Genomic DNA, 22553 nt, shown 5'->3' with positions numbered 1-22553 from the left:
GTCGAGCAATTTTATTTCCCATTGGGTGTGGTAGGTATATTGCTGATCTAATGAACAATATTTATTTATCGTTACATATATTGATAATCAACAGTTCAACAATGGTTGCGCACATGTGATAACCTGTTCTATATCTCTTTTGCTTTTAGTAATTGGCTTCTCTATGCATTCTGCTGTGTGTTAGTGATTTTTCTTTATATATGAAATGGAAACGTACGTTAATCTCTTCACATTGCACGCCTATCTTCATCCCCCAATACATTTGTAAACCCTTTACACTGCAAATTTAATGGACAAAAGATATTAGTAGTAACTACAACTTTGAATTATTAAAAAAAACCAAAAGCTTGACATCGTTCCAAGTACTGACAAACATCAGTCTTGCATTAGTTACTTGTTCAACTGACCAATAACACAGGCATCATATTAAACTGAATCTTCTTTACACATTAGCTTAGTAGAGATGCCCATATTGACAGGTTTGTGGGAAAATGGGTTGAACACAGCCAAAATGTTTCTGATTTTATTTATATTCAAAATCATTGTTTGTTGACTAAATTCAAGAGAAAGAAGGACAATCAATTGTGTCACACTCTACCTATTCTAAAGCAAACTGTTGAACCATAGTCTAGAAAAGCAAGATGGGTAGAGTTATCCCACTATATTATTGATTATTCAAATTCAAACTAGATAAGCCTGGTCCATACTACATGTTTAATAACTTCCAACCCTTTGAAATTAATAACTTTGTGTACCTGTTATTGTTGGGGCTATATATTAACTTCAGTGACCCTCCTATCTGTTTCATGATGATTTGGCTTCCCCACACATCTCTATACACAAAAGAACATCAAATACATAAGACCAAGGTTGAAAAAGACGCGAAACGGAGTCGAGACGGTCGGGACCTTAAAACGTCGAGACGGACGTTGATTGACATTGATTTATACCCATTTTGTTCCACACACACATATCTTAAAGCCAAAAAACCTTCGTTGACCGGTTATTACCTAAATCGCTATTATGATAAATATAATACAAAAAAATTACACTAAACTACATCAATTACGTCAATTTTGACCGATTTTAACCAAATTTTTGACTTTTGACCGCTGTTGACCCAACCTTTCCCACATTTGACCCGACTTTTGATTGTTGACCGACTTATTAGATGACGGGACGGGGTCGAGACGGGCTAGTCACCAAAACGTTGCAACGGGTATCACAACGGATGCAACGGACGTCGTTTACATCAATAATGCTTAAGACATGTTCCTTCGTAAGGAGTTACAACCAAAGTACCAAAGATATACGCTTAGAAAAATATACCCTAAAATCCTGCTGTAAAGATTTGGGCACGTTCTCCTTCAGCGCCTAAACAGAAAAAAACAAAGGATTAATAAAATGGAATACATATAGTATACGCTAAAACTTTATAAAAGTTAAGCTAACCTTAGTTACGCGAGATGGTCGTGATGAAGATATAACTTTTGTTTGGGATTCAGTTTTCAAAGAGAGCTGAAAACATAGTGATATGTGATAATAGTATAAGTTACAATAGCCTTAAAAGAAACTGAATATTTAAGATTTATAGTGCTCAAAGTTTTAATCTTTAACCTTCTTAAATAATTCTATTGGTGGCTGATGGGTATTGTGCTTTGCACTTGATGCAAGTTCACCATCTTTTATTGGATGTACCTGTACACAAGCTAAATGGCTTACAAGCACAAAATATAAAACAACTTGAATAATAACTTATAAAGTTGTGAAGTTATATGCACCTTGTCGGTATTGCAAGATTTTAACTTAATTGGTGATCTGAATTTATCCTTCGATCTAGAGTTTTGGCTGCAATACATAACTGACTCGAAGTAAGAAATCAATTGTTACAAAATATAACGTAACTTCAGAGTAGACAACATAAAAAAAAAAAAAATTAGTTGGAGAATAAAGGCACTTCATATTTTAACATACAAATATTAATATATAAAGCCCAAACTTAGGGGTTCTGACCTCTTGCTGAGACTATTGTCATTTGCTGGAGGAGTGGAGTTATGATTATTAAGTACCTGCAACAATAAATGTGTTCGTCTGATGCGTAATGAGTTCAGAAAATGGTAAATAAATTTTTTATCAGCAATGAACTTACACACCCCACCAGAAAAATATACACAATTTCCACGAATACGTCCGCCTTGGACTTAATCCCACAACCTTATGGTTGGAGGGTTAACTCGACGCCACTAGGCCATTGACCCTTTTGTGGAAAAAAAAAATAGTCGAATTATTTATGGCAGTCACCTAACTTGATTGCATACATTAGCAGATTGAACTTACATTGCTTGATTAGTGGTCTTTAAGTGAAACGAATGTTGTACAATTAGTAATGACAAGGTTTTATGAGACACTAAACATATAATATCCTTTGAAATGCATATGAATGTGATTCATAGTTCAGTTACTTGCAGCTAGATGTGGCAAGATGGGCCGGTCAGGCAATTGGGTAACAAGTATATCTTTTAGAACTCGGAAATCAAACACTTATTCACCAACTTCTACTTATTATGTATTACTCTGTATATATCATATATATTAAAAAATTAAAGGACGTTCACGAACGTAATTGAATGCACGAAAAATAAGTTTATGTTCGTTCGTTTAACTAAACAAACTAAAAATCATGAACATTTTCATTTATTCAACTAAATGAACTTCCACCCGAAGAGTTCACGAGATGTTGGTTGCAGGGCTTTCACTTGAGCAATTCCCCTTTAAGATAATTTGTTTTGTTATTTGACCCGTTTGAGATAAAGCACAACCCATATTACCCATTAATAAGTAAATGAGACAAAGAATGCTGCCTCTACTTGCAACTGTTAAAAGCTTGTTAACTTACTTGAAACTCCGTTGATTGAGATATGCTCTTCTTACGTTGGGGCAATTTAGGAGGGTCGAGAATCTGTCACACATAAAGTTTTGATAAATTCAAATTTCATGTGGAATTAAAATTTAAGAGACACTAACTAATTGCAAATACCAACTTTTCGGTTCAAAGGTCGTGCTCTATTTGCATGGGTATTTGCTTTTGGTTGTTGAACTGATTCAGATTTGTTCTGTAACCTAAATGTCAAGAAAAAGTAGCCAGTGATTGCTATTAAACATTTGTACACAATATATAAGTAGCTCATATGCTGAAAACATTACCCGTGCCTCTGAGCTCTTTCTTCCGTAACCAGTGCAGGTTTTCGAAGAGTAGTAATTTTAGATTTTGATCTGTCTTCTAAATGTGCAGCCTGTGGAAACAAAACATTTAGTCTGCTTAAATTCATGCAAGATTTTTTGTTTAATAGCGTGTGGTAAAACTGAGGATCTTACCTTCTTGGTAACCTTGTGCAAAAACAAAGCTCGATGCTTCAATTGTGCAGCCTTACGCAAATAACCAATTTCTAGTTTTTGTCTTTTGGTGGCTTGGTTTTGACTTTTGATAGGAGATTGTAACTTTTCAACTGCACTAACTAATGACTTCTGCAACCTACAATAATAATAAATAAAAAAAAATAAGATAAAATTCTACCCTATAGAAGACGTAGAAAAACAAAATCATATCAACTGGTAAAAAAACTGAATATATATAACTTTATATCAGCATATAACTAGTATCAAGGCAAAAATTAACACCTTCCACCACCGCCAGAATGTATATCACACTCTTTAGTTTGCTTGGCCAAATGACTAGCAGTAGGCTTCATGAAAGACGAACCGTTTGGTTTGGATAAGTTAAATGTGGACTTTGATTTCTCTTTTGTTGTATCTTGAGGTATATGGTTATGATGCTTCACACCTGACTCAAATGAACAAGGAAAAGTTATTATTAGGGTCGGTGTTAGGGAAACCTTGAAATTGAGTGCTTTTAGCATTCAAAATAAGAACCACTCCACAAGCTTAGAAATAAGTGCAGTTTCCGTCTAAAATATGTGAAAACTCACTTGTATCCAAACACTAAGAAGTGTACTGTGTTGAAGAAATGCAATAAGGTATATGCACTTAATATATCACTTATAACAAAACTAATACAGTTATTAGCAAACTTGAATCCCGAAAACATATATCTTTATAATCTATAGTTCCATACCTTTGATTTTAACTTCGCGTGAGGAAGCTTTATGATTATCTATGTCATCTGAAGTACTGGATGTGCTATTTTTTTTGTCAGCTTCTTTTTTTCTGGAGCTGGTTTTATTGGCCTTGGCTTCCTTCATCATTTTTAATTTCACTATAAAGGCTGCAATATCCAGATCAAGTTACATTGTGCAGATGAAAGTACATCCAGAAGTGAGTGTGAGTTTAATAAAATTGCTATAAATTTAACGCGGCTGGTTCAGCTAAATACAAAAACCACCGAGACTTGTAAATTATAAATAAATTAACTACAAGTATAATACGGTTAATTCAATAAATTGCTAATGTTATAAATTTCTGACATTCAGAACAATTAACTCCATCTGATTTAAAATTCTACTCATAATACATGAGCTAATTGGAGGATGATTTAAATCAGAACTTGGACGCAAACTATAACTTTAGTAGGCGAAGCTGATAAATACAAAGTTAGTTTACACAATACCAGCTGGTAGATCTTGAACAACTAATTTTAAAAACGGACAACAATTGAGGTAAGCACAAGGCGTGACTAAACACAAGTTTCCATGATTTATGAATGAAACAACAATCAGAAGTCTCATTAGTTATACGATCACAATCACAATAATAAATAAACTTCAAGTTACTCAATCACAATCTTCGATATCTCAATACTAGCAAGTAGCTCAAGCAGGATCAGAATTAAAATTACATGTAGAGCAGACATCAATGCACTGTTGAATACTAGAGCTCATACTATATCAATCAAATTAAAATCACTATTTTTTTAAAAAAAATAATCTTATATTATACAAAGGATACCTCATTATATATTATTTTATCAATAAATAAACAAACATCAATTCATATCTCTAACATCTATAAAATCAAAATCAAATAAACGAATACTACAAAAAGCTTACGAGAAGGAGGATGTTCACAAGCGAATCGGAACCAGGTTTCAGCTTCTTCAGCTTCAGATTCCGTTTCATCTACTGTAAAATCAAAAAACTGATTAGCATCAAACTCATATTCGAAATCAATTTCATTTGAAAACGAAGCTTCATCGGCAACCAAATCCTTCATGTTTTCCATTTCTTCGTCCATTGAATCCTTAAATACGTAATTCATGTAACATTAAAGGTTAATTTGAAAGGAGATCAATGGAGACGGTAGAGGAAGAATGCAGATTAAGCCATTGAAATTAAGCTGAGAGATATATCTCCGATTGATTTGAAACCCTAATTGTTTGAGCTTGTGACAATTTTAGAAAGAAAGGTGCTATAATTTTAGAGAATGGGAGATTTTGTCGAAATGAACGGCGAAATTTTCGTGACGATTCAAAATCTATACATACATTTATTTTGTTTATATGCATCCGTTGGTGTAATGTAGCGCCCAGAAACACTACCATCCTTGCTGGTTTTTTAAAATTTTGCGGGCCCATATATTTATCTTTTTCTTATCAATAATTACACACTTTTTATTGATTTTTTTCTTGTTGTATGCTCCGTACTTTGAAAAAACTTTAACTTATATATATATTACATATTATATATTTATATTTATATATTAATATTAATATTAATATTAATTAATAAAATATAATATTACTCTCTAATTATTAATTACAGTAATATGGAGTAACGACTAACGACCGTGTAAAATTAAATAGGCAGGAGGTGAAATGGCTAGAATGACTAAATTATTATTCATAGAGTTAGGCTGTTATACTTGTGTAGAAAATTAAGTACTTAATTGATTGTTAAAAGCATACGAGTAATATTTTTATCATCACCACCCTCCGGTATACGAGAAAGGGGTTTAATCAAAGGCGTGTAAATTGGTTAAGATAAGGTGGTTCTTTCGCACCTCAAATATGCAGACGACATAATTTTCATGGAAGAATGGAGCAAAAGCAACATCTCTAACATGGTGAAACTACTCAAACGTTTTGAAGACGCTTCGGGTTTAAAATTAAATATGTCCAAGAATTGTCTTTATGGGTTGGGGGTTTCGAGTGATGTTACTGAGAGATTATCTACTCGAATTGGATGCAAAACGGGATCTTTTCCATTCTTTCATTTGGAATTTCCGGTGGGCTCTCGAATGACAAAGATGAATGAATGGGATCCGGTTATAAAGAAGCTCCACAAAAGATTCTCGGATTGGAAATCGTGTTCGTTATCATTCGGTGGAAGATTAACCTTAATCAAGTCAGTCCTTTCTAGTTTACCGTTGTACTATTTTTTCCTATTTCGTGCTCCTTCTTGTGCCTTATCTTTGCTCGAAGGTTTGAGATGTAAGTTTTTTTGGGCGGGATTGGAGATGAATCTAAAATGGAATGGGTAAAGTGGGATTCAATTTTGAGTTCTTACAATAAGGGGGGAAGAGGGGAGGGGAGGGGGGGGGGGGGGGGGGGGGGGATTGTTTGGTTAAATATTGAGTCTTTAAAATTGAAAAATTGGGCTCTTATTGGTAAATGGTGGTGGAGATTTCGAATTGAAAATAATGATCTTTGGGTCAAAGTCATTAAAAGCTTATATGGGCGGAATGGTGGGCTGGGTTTTGCGGGTAATGCTAACTCTTTGGGATGTGGCTCTCTTTGGAAAAACATTATTTCCATTTCTAAGCATACGAATAATTGCATTTTTAATCCTGTTGAGTCTTTTAAGCTTTCCATAGATGTAGATTCGAACATCAGGTTTTGGGAAGACATATGGCTTGGCGATAGTTGTTTAAAAGACAGATTCGGTCGGTTGTACATATTAGAGAACGAAAAATCTGCTTCAGTCAGTGTTCGTATTACTTGGAACGGGTCTATTTGGGTGCACCATTGATGAACACTACCGCCGATGAATAGTACCACCGATGAATAGCGCTGCCGGATGAATAGTAGCTCGTGAATAGTAACTTTTTTTTCCAGAATAACAGAAACAGTTAGGTATTAAATCTGGGGTAAACCCTGATTTATGAAGTTCGATAGAATCAACTTCGATAAAATTGACTCAAGATATCAATTTAGGAGAAACCCAGATTGATGGAACTAGAATCGATTGCTAGTCTGATACCACCTGGAGTAGGACAGCGGAAGGATTCATTTACAATTACGTTGCAAACTGGAATTAATCGCGAATGCGGTTAACCAAAATTTAAACTTCAAGAAGAATGAAGAGTAAACAAGAACACAGAACTTTATTGCCTTAAAAATTGAATGAAAAGAACATAAACATATATCCTATATATAGGCACATAAGACCTAATTATGTTTCCTAAAACAAATAATTAAAACTTCCCCTAATAAAAATATTCCAGCAAATTACTTGCTTGCTTTTCAAGTAAACCCTTTTACTTGTTCCTCAAGTTTTCATACCACATCAACTCGGTACTTATGTGACGACCCGAAAATTTTCGACCAAATTTAAACTTAATCTTTATATGAAATCGACACTATAATCAATGTATGTAATGTTGAGTCTCAAAATTTTGAACTATTTACATGAATTCATTTAACCTTTGGCTACTCCGACGATTCACGAACAAATAATTATGTATAGATATATATATAAATATAAATATAAATGAATTAATAAAGTATACCTTAATTAATTTGAATTTATAATGTAAAATAAAAGTTAGAATAATTAAGTTACAATTAAAATGAATATAGGTATAAATATATATATATATATATATACATGATATTATTATGAATCCATATATAATTTCTATTAATAACGATATAGTGGCGTCTTGATTGCCGCTTTGAGCCTAAATTAATTTTCAGGCAGCATTTAAAATCCATGAAAATTTGATTAAACCATTTCCATGGAGTCTCTTTTTCTTTTCATTTTATTTATTTAAACTTTTTTTTTTTAGCCGGAGGTCCCCACGGAAGCAATCTCTCTGCCCTGGAGTAGAGAGGGGGATGACTTTCTCTTCCTATGGGCCTCGACTCATAGTTAAAGAAACGACTTCTCTCTTACTCTATGGTAGAGGAAGGATTGTCTATATCTCACCTCCCCCATACCTCGCATGTGCGGGATTGGGTATTGTTGTTGTTGTTGTATACATAAATTGTATAAGTAATAAATATTCTTGTTATATAATATGTCATATGATTAAAAATTACATAAGTAATAATATATACATAGTTGTTGTAATAATGTTGTTATTTTCACTATATTATTAAAATACATAACAATATTGATAATATCATGATATAAATATGAAATTTGACATGTACAAATTTGTTATATTTATTATTATTATTTATATCATTATTTTCAAAAAAAAATCATTATTATTATTATTATTACTATAATTATTAATTATTATTAAACTTATTATTTTATTAAAATTTTCATTGTTGTTATTATTAATGTTATCATATTATCTTCATTTTTATTATTAGTATTTCTATCTAAAAATATTATTATTATTCCTGTAATTAATATTATTGTTATCTAATAATAATATTATTATTAATATATATTAATTATTAATTTAAATTGAATAAAAGGACATATAAATCGTACGTTTTTGTTACCAGTAGCCATCAAACTGTATATGATTTTGTCTTTCGACTCTGATATTGTTTCCAGTCTATTTCATTACACAGACACATCCAAATTCAGTTGAATGTCACGATCCACTTTTAAATTGTTATTTATTTTATTTATTTTTTTTCTCCTGATTTATTCTTGCTGTCGAGGAAGTGTTGCTATAAAACTCGGTTAAATCCAGTTGTTAAGGAATACTAAGTAACTTTACATTATCAAATTATCAATCACAATTACTCTTAACTATTTTTGTTTAGTTGAATTAAAACGTATTCAAAGAAAACTGCGTCTGTCCCTTGTTCTTAATTTAATTTTCAAACATTTTGATTTATTAATGAATTTCAAAATCTGGAAATGCAAAGTTGTTAGGAATAATTTACTAAAACTTTCTGCAAAGTATGAACTTCCAATTCTTCCAAACGAGTCCTAATTTTGAAGTCAAACTTTTATTTTCAAAAGTCAATTGATGTGTTCATCATGAAATTCGATTTCTATTTGATGTTTTGAGTTAAATTGAGAATCCAGATAGTTTCTAGGAGAGATTTGGAACATCTTTCAAGTTGTGATCATAGTCTAAAACGTGTTAAAATATCGAATGTGAATTGGAGTTCTTAACTGTATTAGAAGTCTGTTACAGCACAATTTCATGTATCTATTCGATTTAATTGGTTCAAACAATAATTATGGATCGTTTCTGTTTGATTTTAAATTTTTAAATACAACAACTAGATAGTGATTAGTTGGGATTCGATCTCTGGTTAATTTCCATGTTGAAGAAGAAGAAGGATAAATGCATACGGGTTATATTATAGAGAAGGCAGTTTAATTACAGAAAAACAAAACGGAGCAGCTGGTTAGGGGTTATGTTAGGGTATCGAGAGGTCTTGGGTTCGAGTCCGGCTTTGGGCAGTTTTTTTTTTAAATGGCTTTTAAAGGTATCTTTTTATTATTTTTATTATTATTATCTTTTTATTATTATCATTATTATTATTATTATTATTATTATTATTATTATTATTATTATTATTATTATTATTATTATTATTATTATTATTATTATGATTATTATTGTTAGTGTTGTTATTATTGTTATTATTAGTGTTATAAAGAGTATTATTATTATCACTTGCATAAGTATTAAAATTATTACCATTATTATTATTATTACTAATACAAGTAGTAAATAAAATTTATTATTAATACGATTATAATTACAATGATGATATATATTGTTATTACTAAAATTAATATCATTACTAATATGTGTGTTATTATTATTAACATGTATAGGATTATTATTATCATTAGTAACGATATCATTTTTATTATTAGTATTATCATTGTTAATGAAGTTATTATTATTAGTAACTCATTAATATAAAAACTATCATTTTTAACAAATAAATATTTTTATACAAAATATATTTAGTACATATACTATAACGATATTAAAATCTCATATAACTACATATTAACATTATATAGATAAATATATATTTTTATCATGCATAAACCCTAAAATAAATTGTTATATTAGCTATATAAAATATATAAACTAAATATATTCAATTTATCTATATAACATATGAGATAACTGTGATGACCCGGGAATTTTTGACTAAATTTAAACTTAATCTTTATATATTTCCGACACGATAAGCAAAGTCTGTAATATTGAGTCTTTAAAAGTTTTGGAACAGTTTACAGGAAACCATTTGACCTTTGACCAAATCCGACGATTCACGAACAACTGATAGTTAATAGGAATGTAATTATATTATATGCATATATATATATATGTAAAGTATACCGAATATTCATATATTGTTTCTAATTTATAATAACACACGTCCACTATTTTGATTGATATTAAATAAGTTGCGAGCTTGTGTGTATAATAAGATAAATAGTAGACGAGCCTACTCGATCATTTTTCGCACATTTTATGACTAAAATAATTACATGAACTTGATATGAGATTTTTCTGAAGACTTGTGTCCGCCACTAATTATCAACTGAGCACGGTATACTATCCGGATTAAAAGTGATTAAAATTGGATTTTCTGTTTCACATGTTGATTCTTTTATTATTAATCATTATTAATATTAATTATTATTAATATTATCTAATTACATTCTATTATCTATTGATTGACACAAATGGACGTAATTGAATAATGTTATTGATTCTTTTAGTGTGTGTTTTGTTTCTATGTTCCCACTAAACATCTAATCTAATCTATATCTCTATCTACCTAATACATTATACATATGCTTAGATATATACATATACAACTCGATCAATCAACAAACAATCAATTTAGTGATTGGCATCACCATAAATCACTATACCTAATTGAATATGATTGATCACTTTCTGTTACGGGTCCCTTTCAAATTGAAAGTTATATTCAATGATATGTTATTAATATCAATAATCAATAAATTAAATTATATTACAACATAAATATATGTATATGTATGTGATAGATAAAGAGGCTTCTTTACAGCTACACTAAGATCAATCATCACCAACCATTCCAATTTCGTGTTCCTACTTGAATCACCATCCTCACTCTAACTCGTCACCTTCCATCACCACCTCAAACCCACTACAAAAATCGCCCATGTGAACCACCAACAACCCTACTATCTACTTCGGTTTTCTGTTTCTTACTCATTGAACAACATCAAGACATCACCACTTTGACTTGTTAACCATCAAAGCACTACTACTATCTGTTTGCTACGGCCAAGAGTAACCAACACCCACGAACACCATTGTTTTTCTTCTTATTCTTATTTCTAATGGAAGACCCAACAAACCACCACTGTTTCACTGTTGAACCCGCCACATCTGCTTCTGTTATTATAGCTATTGCCCGTCTTTTGTTGCAGGTCAACACCACCCAAAATGACTCTATAAAGACAACAATCAAGGAAACAAACAACAATGATATGCTATGAACATAATCAGTTAGGAAAGAAAACACAAATACCATCACATCCTCTTAAATTGTCTCTGAAACCGATCATCAACTCGACTTCTTTGCAAAGTGCAGCTGCCATTCGATCATCATCATTAAACGGTCACTAGCTGCTACCATTTCTTTTCATTGAATCACAATCGTCTTTCTTTATACCTCTTCCTGTTCACCTTGTAAAATCACGAGCCTGCAGCTGCTGTCTTGCCATTCGAATCACCACCCTAGAACACACCTGCAAATGTATTTCTTGTTTACATACCTGCTGTGTTTACAGTCATAAACCACATAAAAACTTAACCACTTATAGTTAACTTCTACTGCTATTACCGTCGCTGAATTTCATCAAACTCTTCTTCTCTTTTCAACATCAACCATTTAAACTTATTCATATCTTGTGCACTATTACTCGTCCTCTGTTGCAGCCCAAATATCCACAACTAACCATCGTAATTGTTGTCAAGAAACTCATGGGTTGTTACTATTGACGAACGAAACCTAAATTGTGGAGATATTGTTCCTGTTATTATTACTTGATGCTATTGCCACTATCCGTTCGTGATCCTCCTACAACTATGATGTAAGCAGGTTAACAAGTCTACATCTATTAACCTGTTTCTTTTGTTATTACTAAACTGAAGCCTGCTACACTTTGATTAACATGTGAACAATCAAAACCAAACTAATCTCTAAAATAAAAATCTAATTTTTAATTCAACAACAAAATAAAAACTAACAAAAATCATAACTATGAACATTAGATTTAGCATAAACAAATTAATCAGACTAATACGACCACTAGTATACAAATTAATTATAAATAAATCGAATTACATACATAGATCCTTGATTGCATATATCAATTTAAACAGAAAATCAAAATTGATGATGATGAAGACTGATAGAGGTTAAACGATAGTGATGATGATGATGAATCGATGACCTGTTTTACCTCGATGATTGTTGGTTGATCAATTGATCGATTGGAGAATCAAAGGACCGTGATTTCTTCTATGTATCTACTTTTGAAATCTCGATCTGTTTTTCTGTTGGGAACCACAAATAACGCGTGATTCTTTATATATTAGGTATATTATTATTATTATTATTATTATTATTATTATTATTATTATTATTATTATCATTATTATTATTATTATTATTATTATTAGTATTATTATTATTATTATTATTATTATTATTATTATTATTAAAATTATCATTTTCATTGAAAAATAGTATTATTGAAACTATCATTTTATTTAAAAGTAACATTTTTTATTATTATCAACATTAGTAAAAATTATAAATACTTTAATTATTATTATTATTATCATCACTACTAATATCATTATGATCACTAACATTATTATTATCACAATTAGTATTATCATTAAATTTTAACGTCTATTTTAATATAATAAAATATTATTATTATTACTTTCATATTAACAATATTATTATAACAAATAAATATTAACTATTTTAAATATATATATATATTTATATATATATATATATATATATATATATATATATATATATATATATATATATATAATTTAAATCATAATATATAAATTTGTTTGATTACGATTATAGGTATTAATATATATAAATGATATAGGTTCGTGAATCTGAGGTCAACCCTACTCATAATCAATGTCGTTATATGTATTTTTACTACAAAATACATTAGGTGAGTTTCATTAATCCCTTTTTAAATGCTTTTGCAATATATATTTTTGGAACTGAGAATACATGCGCTGCTTTTATAAATGCTTTACGAAATAGACACAAGTAATCGAAACTACATTCTATGGTTGGATTATCTAATCGAATATGCTCTTTTTATTAAGTCTGGTAATCTAAAAATTAGGGAACAGACACCCTAATTGACGCGAACTCTAAAGATAGATCTATCGGGCTGATGGTTAAAGCTAAGGGGTATAAAATACTATTAAATTTTAGCAGGAAATACTATTAAATACGATACAATTTTACACAAGATATTTATTTATTTATAGAATGGATATACTTAAACCTTGCTACAACACTTATAGGCAGTGTACCTAATCGTACAGTAGTGTAGTTTTTAGTAAGTCCGGTTCGTTCCACAGGGAAAATCTTTTAATCAAAGCTTAACGCTATATTAGTTTAATTTATAAAAATACGAATATATATATAAGTAATATTATTATTTTAAAGGGGGGTTTTTACCGTTTAATGACCGGTTTGTCGATTTTAAAACTTTAGTCGCAGTTAAAACAAAATGTAAAATATTAAATAAATAAAAGACTTAATTTAAAGCGTAAAGTAAATAACGATAATGAAATTGCGATAAATAAAAGTGCGATAAAATAAACTTGTGATAATTAAAAAGTACGATAATTAAAATTGCAATTAAATATAATAACAATAAATAAAAGTGCGATAATTAGAAGTGCAATTAAATATAAAATAAAGGAAATTAAATATGAAATAAAAGAATTATGCTTATTTAAACTTTCCGTAATCATGATGTTTGACGTGTTGATTTTAGTTTTATGCCCATGGGTTAATTGTCCTTTGTCCTGGATTATTTAATATGTCTGTCTGGTTTTTGTCCATAACAGTCCATCAGTCATAAATATAAAGTGCGAGTGTCCTCGTCAAATTATCCTTATACCCGAAGTTTAAATATTCCAACTAATTGGGGACTTAAACTGTAACAAGATTTTAATACTTTGTTTAATAATTACACCAGGATGTCGACTGAGTGTAACCCAAGGTTTTAATACTTTGTTATCAATTATGCCAAGTGTCCTTGTACATAATTTCACCCCTGTTTTAATAATTCTAGTGGCTATTAATCCATTCCCGTGTCCGGTTAAATGAACGATTATTCGTACATATAAATACCCCGCCCATCGTGTTCGATCGAGTGTATATGGTTATTTATAGGGACGTCCAATTGTAAATCTTTATATTAACATTAACAAACTATCATTTAGTTAAACAAATATAAAGCCCATTAATAGCCCATAGTCTAATTTCCATAAGTGTCGTTCTTTTGTCCAAACCCCAATTATGGTACAAAGCCCAATTACCCAATTTTACTATTTTTAGCCCAACATCATGATTACTTCGGATTAAATAAGCATAATAATAACTTAGCTACGAGACATTAAATTAAAAAGGTTGAACATAACTTACAATGATTAAAAATAGCGTAGCGTTACACGGACAGAATTTCGACTTACACCCTTACAACATTCGCTAACATACCCTTATTATTAGAATTAAAATTAAAATTAAAATTAAAATATAAATATATACTACGTATATAGATAGAGAGATTGATATTATGGATGGAAAAATGGTGCACCAAAGCTCGATTTTTATAGGCCTGTGATCTGGAAAAGGGGCTCATGCGATCGCATGGATTTATGCCTTCCAGGCTATGCGATCGCATGGCCAGCTGGGGAGAGCCACTTTTGGTTGTTTTCTTCTGCCGACGTTTATTTAAATATAATATAATATATATATTAATTTTAAGAATTAATTATATATTATATTATATTCATATGCATAGTTGACTTGTAATTTTTAGTCCGTTGCGTCGAGCGTTGAGAGTTGACTCTGGTCCCGGTTCCGGATTTTCGAACGTCCTTGCGTACAATTTAATGTCTTGTACTTTTCGTTTTGAATCTTGTACTCTTGTAATTTTGAGACGTTTCTTATCAATAATTAGAACCTCATTGATTGTATTTTGTACTTTTGAGCTTTTTGGTCGTTTGCGTCTTCAATTCTTCGAATCTGTCTTTTGTCTTCACCTTTTATTATTTAAACGAATATCACTTGTAAATAGGACAATTGCAACTAAAAGCTTGTCTTTCTTGAGGAATAATGCTATGAAATATATGTTCATTTTTAGCATTATCAAATATTCCCACACTTGAGCGTTGCTTGTCCTCAAGCAATATAGTCTTGAAATACTAGAATCACTTCTTTATTCTTCACACTTTGTACATCAGTGATTTCTTTACGGCGGTATAAACAATGGTAGTAACGATGTGGTTTACAGTCCCACATGACTATAAAATTTAGATCCATTAAGGAAATTGGATCTTTATGAAAACATTTGATCTTTTGAAAATTAAATCTAATTTTTACCCTAGATAAGTTTTCCGGAATAACCCTTCACCGGTGTTTGCAAAATATTTTTGTGGGCTTGGTGGGTTTCAGATTTGAAAATTTTAGCTCAAAACTTGTGGTTTTGTGTCACCCACTTGCTAACCTTGTATTAGGAAAGCAACACATACAGTATACTTGCTCCGTATATTACCTTTCGGTAAACTACCGTCCGGTTATAAAAGAAAGCGTTGAACAAGCAACTGTTAAGGCAATGTCCCCTGACATGCTTTTAATTATGGTCTATAACGTGTCGGACGCAATTACTATCCTTTGTAGGAGCAATAGTAAAGCTCACCCTTATGATTTTTCGGTCTGGCACAAGGTCCTGTCTTCGACCATGCTATGCAAACACCTTTCTTACGGTTGACACCCGATTTGGTTCAGATGACCTAATGAATTCCAGGTGAATTCCTAGGATTTTACGTTCAATGGTAATGAACGCATTGAAAATGGGTTTTCAGAAAACAAATCGGTTTATAATTTGATCAAAATATTTTCTCGTTCAAGCTTGAGTTTAGATATCATTGAATTCCATGAGTTTGAATTCTCAATCTTTAAGGTCAATCTCTAGGATTGAGTAATATCAGGCTTAAAAGCTGATTTTTGATCTTTTAAGGAGATTATCCTTTCTGGGGATCTGATTTATTAGTCTTATCAAGCTAATTTGCACGGTGCCCCCCATTGTACGAGATAAATCTTTCTCATGGTTAGGATAAATCTGACCACTGGGTAACCCTGTTTTATGCTGAGGTCCGTGGATTTTCTGCTGATTTTAGAGATGACTTTTCTAGATTTTTCATCAACCTACAGCTGGTCTGGACGACAACTTCATGACCTAAATCAAGAAGCGCGTGTCTTTTTCGAAAGACTTTACTTCCTTTTAACGATGGAATTGATTCATCGTGTAGATCCATCTCTTCTTTTCTTTCATCGGGTAAAACAGTTAATTATCGTCCAAAACAAAAGTATTTTCAATTATTTGTACAAAAATATGTGATATGTATTTTGAATAACTCGGTGAAAATTTCCCACACTTGGCTTTTATTTTCCTTTTTATTGTCCTCTATTCCATTTTAAATGAATTTTAACATTTTGATTTGTTTATCAATTTATGTCCTTTCCGAGGTAACAATAATTTCGGTGTTAACACCTAGTTTTATCGTTCATAAATATGTATAAACATGATTTTGAGTTCATTTAATTGAAAATTTTGAAAAATTTTACTAGAATTGGGTAGTCAGTATATAAGACTAGTGCTGTTCTTTATTATCAGAGAGCACTAGATTCTAATACAACTACTACTTTACTAGTATTTCTAATGGTAACCAAGTGTTTAAAGTAAAAAAATTTAAAAAATCCGAAAGAATTTAACCCCTTCCCACACTTAAGATCTTGCAATGCCCTCATTTGCAAGAAATCAGTAACAATTTAAATTATTGAGGGTGATTAGCGTAGAAATGATTAAATTTTACCAAAGTTTCCAAACATATTGGCGTTTGTTTGCTGAATGATAAATGGTACATATCATTTGTCCATTCCGTCTGTTGTTACATCACATTTATCTTGTCGTCAAAATTAGTACCTTTTGCTGAACTTAATGCCAATCTTTGAAAATGGGCTGTTTTACCCTATTTTGTACAATTTACCATATACATACATATAAATATAAACATGCATGGCAATTTGAAATGAGACTTAATATCCCACTTTCAAATCCTAAATGTGAAATATTAGTACACAATAATAATAAAAATGATAAAGATTACATAAGTATATTCAATAACATAAGTTTAAACATGAATAAGTAAAAAGATAAAAACATAAAAATCATATAAATAACCAAATGGAACTAAATCAGTCTGGATATGGGTTCCAGTTCATCTCGTCAGGTGGGTTCCATTGTTGGTTATAGGTGTTCTGATAGGCTTGATTATAGTCATACCGGTTAAAGGGTGGTCGGATATCGGGGCTGTGTGGCGGAAAATGAGCAGGTCGAGTAGGTACGTAATTATTTGGTACCTGATATGATAGCTGGCTCATGATTTGGTGCTGATGAACTAACCAGCTATCGTGTTGGCATTGCCTATAATCCTCGTATACTCGCTCGGAGTTCCACTGCTCATACATACTATGTCTGGCCGCGTTCGTCATTGCTTCCTCATCTATACGAACTTGGACGTCAAGAATAGCATCTCGAAAGACATCTCTAATGTCTTCCGCCTCCTCCATTTCCTCGTCTGAGCCTCTCTCTACCTGAGGATGAGATCCCTCATAGGGTACTGCCTGGTTACGTCTACTTTTCAATACCTTAGCACCCACATAAACTTTCAATCCTAAGGGCTCAACCTGTTCTCTACAAAGCTGTAATGGACCCCCTTGATTCCTATCAACACCTAAATACTCTCCAATGAGAGTAACAAAAATACCTCCTCCTATTATACTCCCGTCCTGCATTCCCTCTACCATTTTAGATAAATAAAAAGCAACACAGTAAGGGATATTGACAAAGCTTTTAGGATCCCGAATACACTTTAGGTAGAATAAATCATGTAAGGTAATTTTTTCTTTATTATGACCTCTCTGTGTAATCGAGTTAGCCAAAAATCTATGAATAATACGAAGCTCGGCTCTGTCAATATGTGTATAGGAGTGTCCTCCTGCTCATGTAAAAACATCAAAATGTGACATACGCCTCCAAATGGCGTCAGCGTCAAAGTTACTATCTACCCTTTCACCATAATGAATCAAATTTGTACAATTGGGTAATAGCAACTCACCAGGAGTATATATCTGTAAGGCCCTGGCCATGTCCAGCATGGACATTCTGTACATCCTACCGCCAAGGATAAACCTAAGAAATCTTCTATCATCTATTCTAACTATATTTGTATCAAGTGATACAGTACTCATCAACTCAACACACCATTCCTTATATATAGATCTACGAATGGTGAAAAGACGTTCCCAATCTGTAAAAGAAGAACTGCCATACCTTTGAACTAAAAGCTGTCTAACACGGTCAGCTTGATGGACCGTTTCCAAAGGGGCCCAATCGATTACCCTTGGCACCTCTACATTTTTTGTTACCAATTTGAATTTGTTCCTTTGATATGTCTCGTAATCTCTCCATCTCCTATCAAATCTCAGATTAGGATGCAGAGTGTGCTCAGGAATCTTTGGGAATTCTACTGGCGGCCTCATTGGGAATACTATGAATTCATCAACAAACTGTACCGGATCATAATAAGGTACGTGCTGATCAGGCTGTTGTTGTTGTTCCTGTTGTGGTTCTTGTTCATGTTGCATTTCTGGTTCTGGTTCTGGTGCTGGTCGTCTAGATGATGATGCTCCTGAACCTCCAGTATCGGCTTTCTGCAAAACACATTAAACACAAAATTTGTGCATCCAAATATGCATTAGTGTTAGCAAAATAACAACTTAAAACAATCACTATAACATGTTAAATCAAAATTAAACTTATACACATTTTCAGAATTTTTCACAATTCTACACTTTTCAAATAAGCAAATATGAGAATGTATACAAAGTTCATAAGCTTTTAACTCAAATAACATGTCAAAATATTCATTACTAATAATTAAACAAGTCTCAAATGGCAAATATATCAAATTAATCAAGTTCATGAATTTTGGACTTAAAAAGTCCACTTTAATCTCCAAAAATCATGTTTAGGATCAATGTTTGGATCATTTAACTATCTAAACATGTTACACTACTCAATTTAGCAATAATTCATGACAAAAATTGGCCATAACCTGTTTATATCAAAAAGCCCCAAATTGCTCAAGAACACAAACCCTAGATTTCTAAAAATTTTGAAGTTTTTGGCTTCAAATCATGTTAAATAGCATCAATCTAGGTTATACATGCATAAAATACTAACAATTTAACACTAATTACACTAGAAATTAACAAAATTGCATTAGGTAAAAAATTGGAATTTATCATAAAAACTAGCAAATTTATGAGTTTAGGAGTGTAATTTTTACCATTTTGCTGAAGAATGAGAATCTAGGCATGATTAGAGCAAGAAAAATGACGAATTACGGTGAAAAATTGCGAATTTTAGAGGTGATTTTGGGGTTGGTTCGTGTTTGTGTGTGTGTTGTGTGGAGAAGACGGACCCGCTGAGAGTTTTGAGTCTGACCTGCATTTGGTCCCCATGCGATCGCATGGGTTCCAAGTGCAAACCCCATGCGATCGCATGGGGTGCCGGCTACAGTGTTTTGCCTTTTTTTTTAATAAATAAAACCTTATACTTTATAAAACATAAAATTAATAAAATTTTAGAAATTTGTTTCTTTTTAGGATGAGGGCGTTTCGGATCGATGTCCTAGTCTGTCCCTCGACAAAATTTTTAAAATTTGTCAAATCAAAGCGCGGTTTTAAAAGTAAAGATTTTTGGATTTTTTAATGTTTTTGGCATACTTTAATTCAATAAGATTAAAAATAATGATAATAAAAGTTCTCGTCCCTCCCTCGGGTAAAGTAATTTCGGTTCAACGACCTAGTCTTCAACTCACGACGAATTTTAAAAATCATATTTTTAACTTAGCGAAATAAAGTAAATTTTTGTTTTTAAATTCACACCAAACTTAAATTTAAAATATGCATAAAATTAAAAATTCACACCAAACTTAAATAAAAATTCATATTATAAATTCACACCAAACTTATATTATATTTTTGTTTTTATACATACAAAATTATATTAAAAAGATTAATTTTTCAAATATTCACAATTTTAAATATATTGATTTTACAAAGTTCAAAATATTAATTTAATATTTATATATTAATTTTAAAAACATGGTAAAAAAATAAAATTAAAAATCTTTTTGGCTTTTATCCCACTTTAATCAATCAAATATTATCAAAAATATGCGCCCCTCTTTTCGGTAAAGTAATTTCGGTTCCATGACCTAATTTAACTCATGACAAATTTTTGAAATATTTTGGGTTGATTGATTAAAGATATTTATACCTTAAGAATAAACGTTAAATTTCACAGTGATGTAATAAATTTTTGTATGATATCAATAATTTCGGTCACCAAACCTAATTTTATTCAATACCAATTTAATACTTTATAGCGAACAAATTAGCGTTTATTATCAAAAGGTTAAAAATAAAAATAAAAAAAATAAAAACTGTACAGACTTACCTGTGAGATAGTATTCTTAGTGATACGATCTATCCCACTCATAAGATAGTCGATTTAATTGGTTTTCCATAGCTACATAGGCGTAACCTCGAGCATTCAGTGTTTTTTCTTCTAAACATATGAACGGTCCGTCTCTGCATAAAGTAACAAATTCGGTGTTTGAATAGGTTTGATTATTTGAACATTTACCTCCATGTGACCATTTTCCGCATTTGTGACATCTTTCTAGGTGTCGTGCTCTTCTTTTCGCTGCGGATTTTGATTTTCCTTTACCAAATTGCAACTTATTATCTTCGCATCTGGATTCTTTTCTTACTCCGTCCAATCTTTCTCTGATTACTGATACTATTTCACTCAGAAGTGTGTCATTATTATGTTTAGTGATCAAAGCGTGTAGCATTAGACCATGGTTTAGTTCACAGACAGTCTTCATTTCCTAAAAAAAATAAAAATTCAGAATGGGGGAGAAGACTAGTTCTTTAGGGTCTGCTAGGGAAAGACCATTCGGGTTCCATTTTCGAGAACTACACGAAAACAGATAATCTAACTCTAACAGAAATACATAAAATCCTTAAAAGACTTGATTCTCCTCACACTTAGTTAGCTGTGGTATCGAAATTGTGATTAATTTCATTGTCGACTTCCATCGGACTATCTATGTAATGTTTAACTCTGTGACCATTAACTTTAAATTCAATTCCATTTGAATTTATTAATTCTATCGTTCCGTATGGGAAAACTCTTTTGACTATGAATGGTCCACACCATCTTAATTTCAATTTTCCAGGAAATAGCTTGAATCGTGAATTGAAAAGAAGAACTCTGTCTCCTTCTTTAAATTCTTTTGAACTTCTGATTCTTTTATCATGCCATTTCTTCGTTCTTTCTTTATAGATTAACGAATTTTCGTATGCTTCATGTCTTAATTCTTCTAATTCGTTTAGTTGACTTAATCGTAGACGTCCAGCTTCATGTAAATCAAGATTACATGTCTTCAAAGCCCAAAATGCTTTGTGTTCAATTTCTACTGGAAGATGACATGCTTTTCCGTAGACGAGTTTAAAAGGTGTGGTTCCAATTGGAGTTTTGTAGGCTGTTCTAAAAGCCCAGAGTGCATCCTCCAATTTAATGGACCATTCCTTTGGATTTGATCCTACGGTTTTCTCTAGAATACGTTTTAAAGCTCGGTTGGTATTTTCAACTTGTCCACTTGTTTGTGGATGATATGCGGTGGAGATTTTATGAGTTACTCCATATCTTTTGAGAACTTTCTCAAGTTGATTATTACAGAAATGAGTACCCCGATCACTTATTAAAGCTTTCGGTGTTCCAAACCTTGCAAAAAGACATTTTAAAAAGTTGACTACAACTCGTGCATCGTTAGTTGGGAGAGCTTGTGCTTCCGCCCATTTAGATACATAATCAATGGCTACGAGAATATAGAGATTATTATGAGATTTTGGAAATGGACCCATAAAGTCAATACCCCAAATGTCAAATACTTCA

At 31.5% G+C, this 22553-nt stretch overlaps 1 protein-coding gene across 2 annotated transcripts; it reads right to left on the bottom strand.

Annotated features, from left to right (window-relative positions):
• Positions 1–21: 21 nt before the first annotated feature.
• LOC139867367 (uncharacterized) lies at positions 22–5466 on the bottom strand. Of its 2 annotated transcripts, XM_071855735.1 has the most exons (10): positions 3376–3509; positions 3042–3293; positions 2897–2959; positions 2014–2069; positions 1782–1848; positions 1618–1698; positions 1453–1518; positions 1330–1374; positions 756–833; positions 22–278 (listed from the first exon to the last, which is right to left on the bottom strand). In XM_071855735.1, exons 2-9 carry the CDS (start codon positions 3186–3188, stop codon positions 771–773), a joined length of 588 nt encoding a protein of 195 aa, XP_071711836.1. In that variant the 5' UTR covers positions 3189–3293; positions 3376–3509; the 3' UTR covers positions 22–278; positions 756–770. The 2 variants fall into 2 exon arrangements, with proteins under 2 accessions (XP_071711836.1, XP_071711835.1); XM_071855734.1 differs by lacking the exons at positions 22–278; positions 756–833; positions 1330–1374; ... (3 more) ...; positions 2014–2069; positions 2897–2959 and adding exons at positions 3679–3841; positions 4133–4282; positions 5064–5466 and having other exon boundaries at positions 3060–3293; positions 3376–3532.
• Positions 5467–22553: the final 17087 nt, after the last annotated feature.

Source organism: Rutidosis leptorrhynchoides, chromosome 9 (assembly GCF_046630445.1).
Source record: "Rutidosis leptorrhynchoides isolate AG116_Rl617_1_P2 chromosome 9, CSIRO_AGI_Rlap_v1, whole genome shotgun sequence".
NCBI lineage: Eukaryota > Viridiplantae > Streptophyta > Magnoliopsida > Asterales > Asteraceae > Rutidosis > Rutidosis leptorrhynchoides.
Note: the sequence above shows the minus strand (reverse complement) of the source record. Positions and strands in the feature narration are given on the sequence as shown.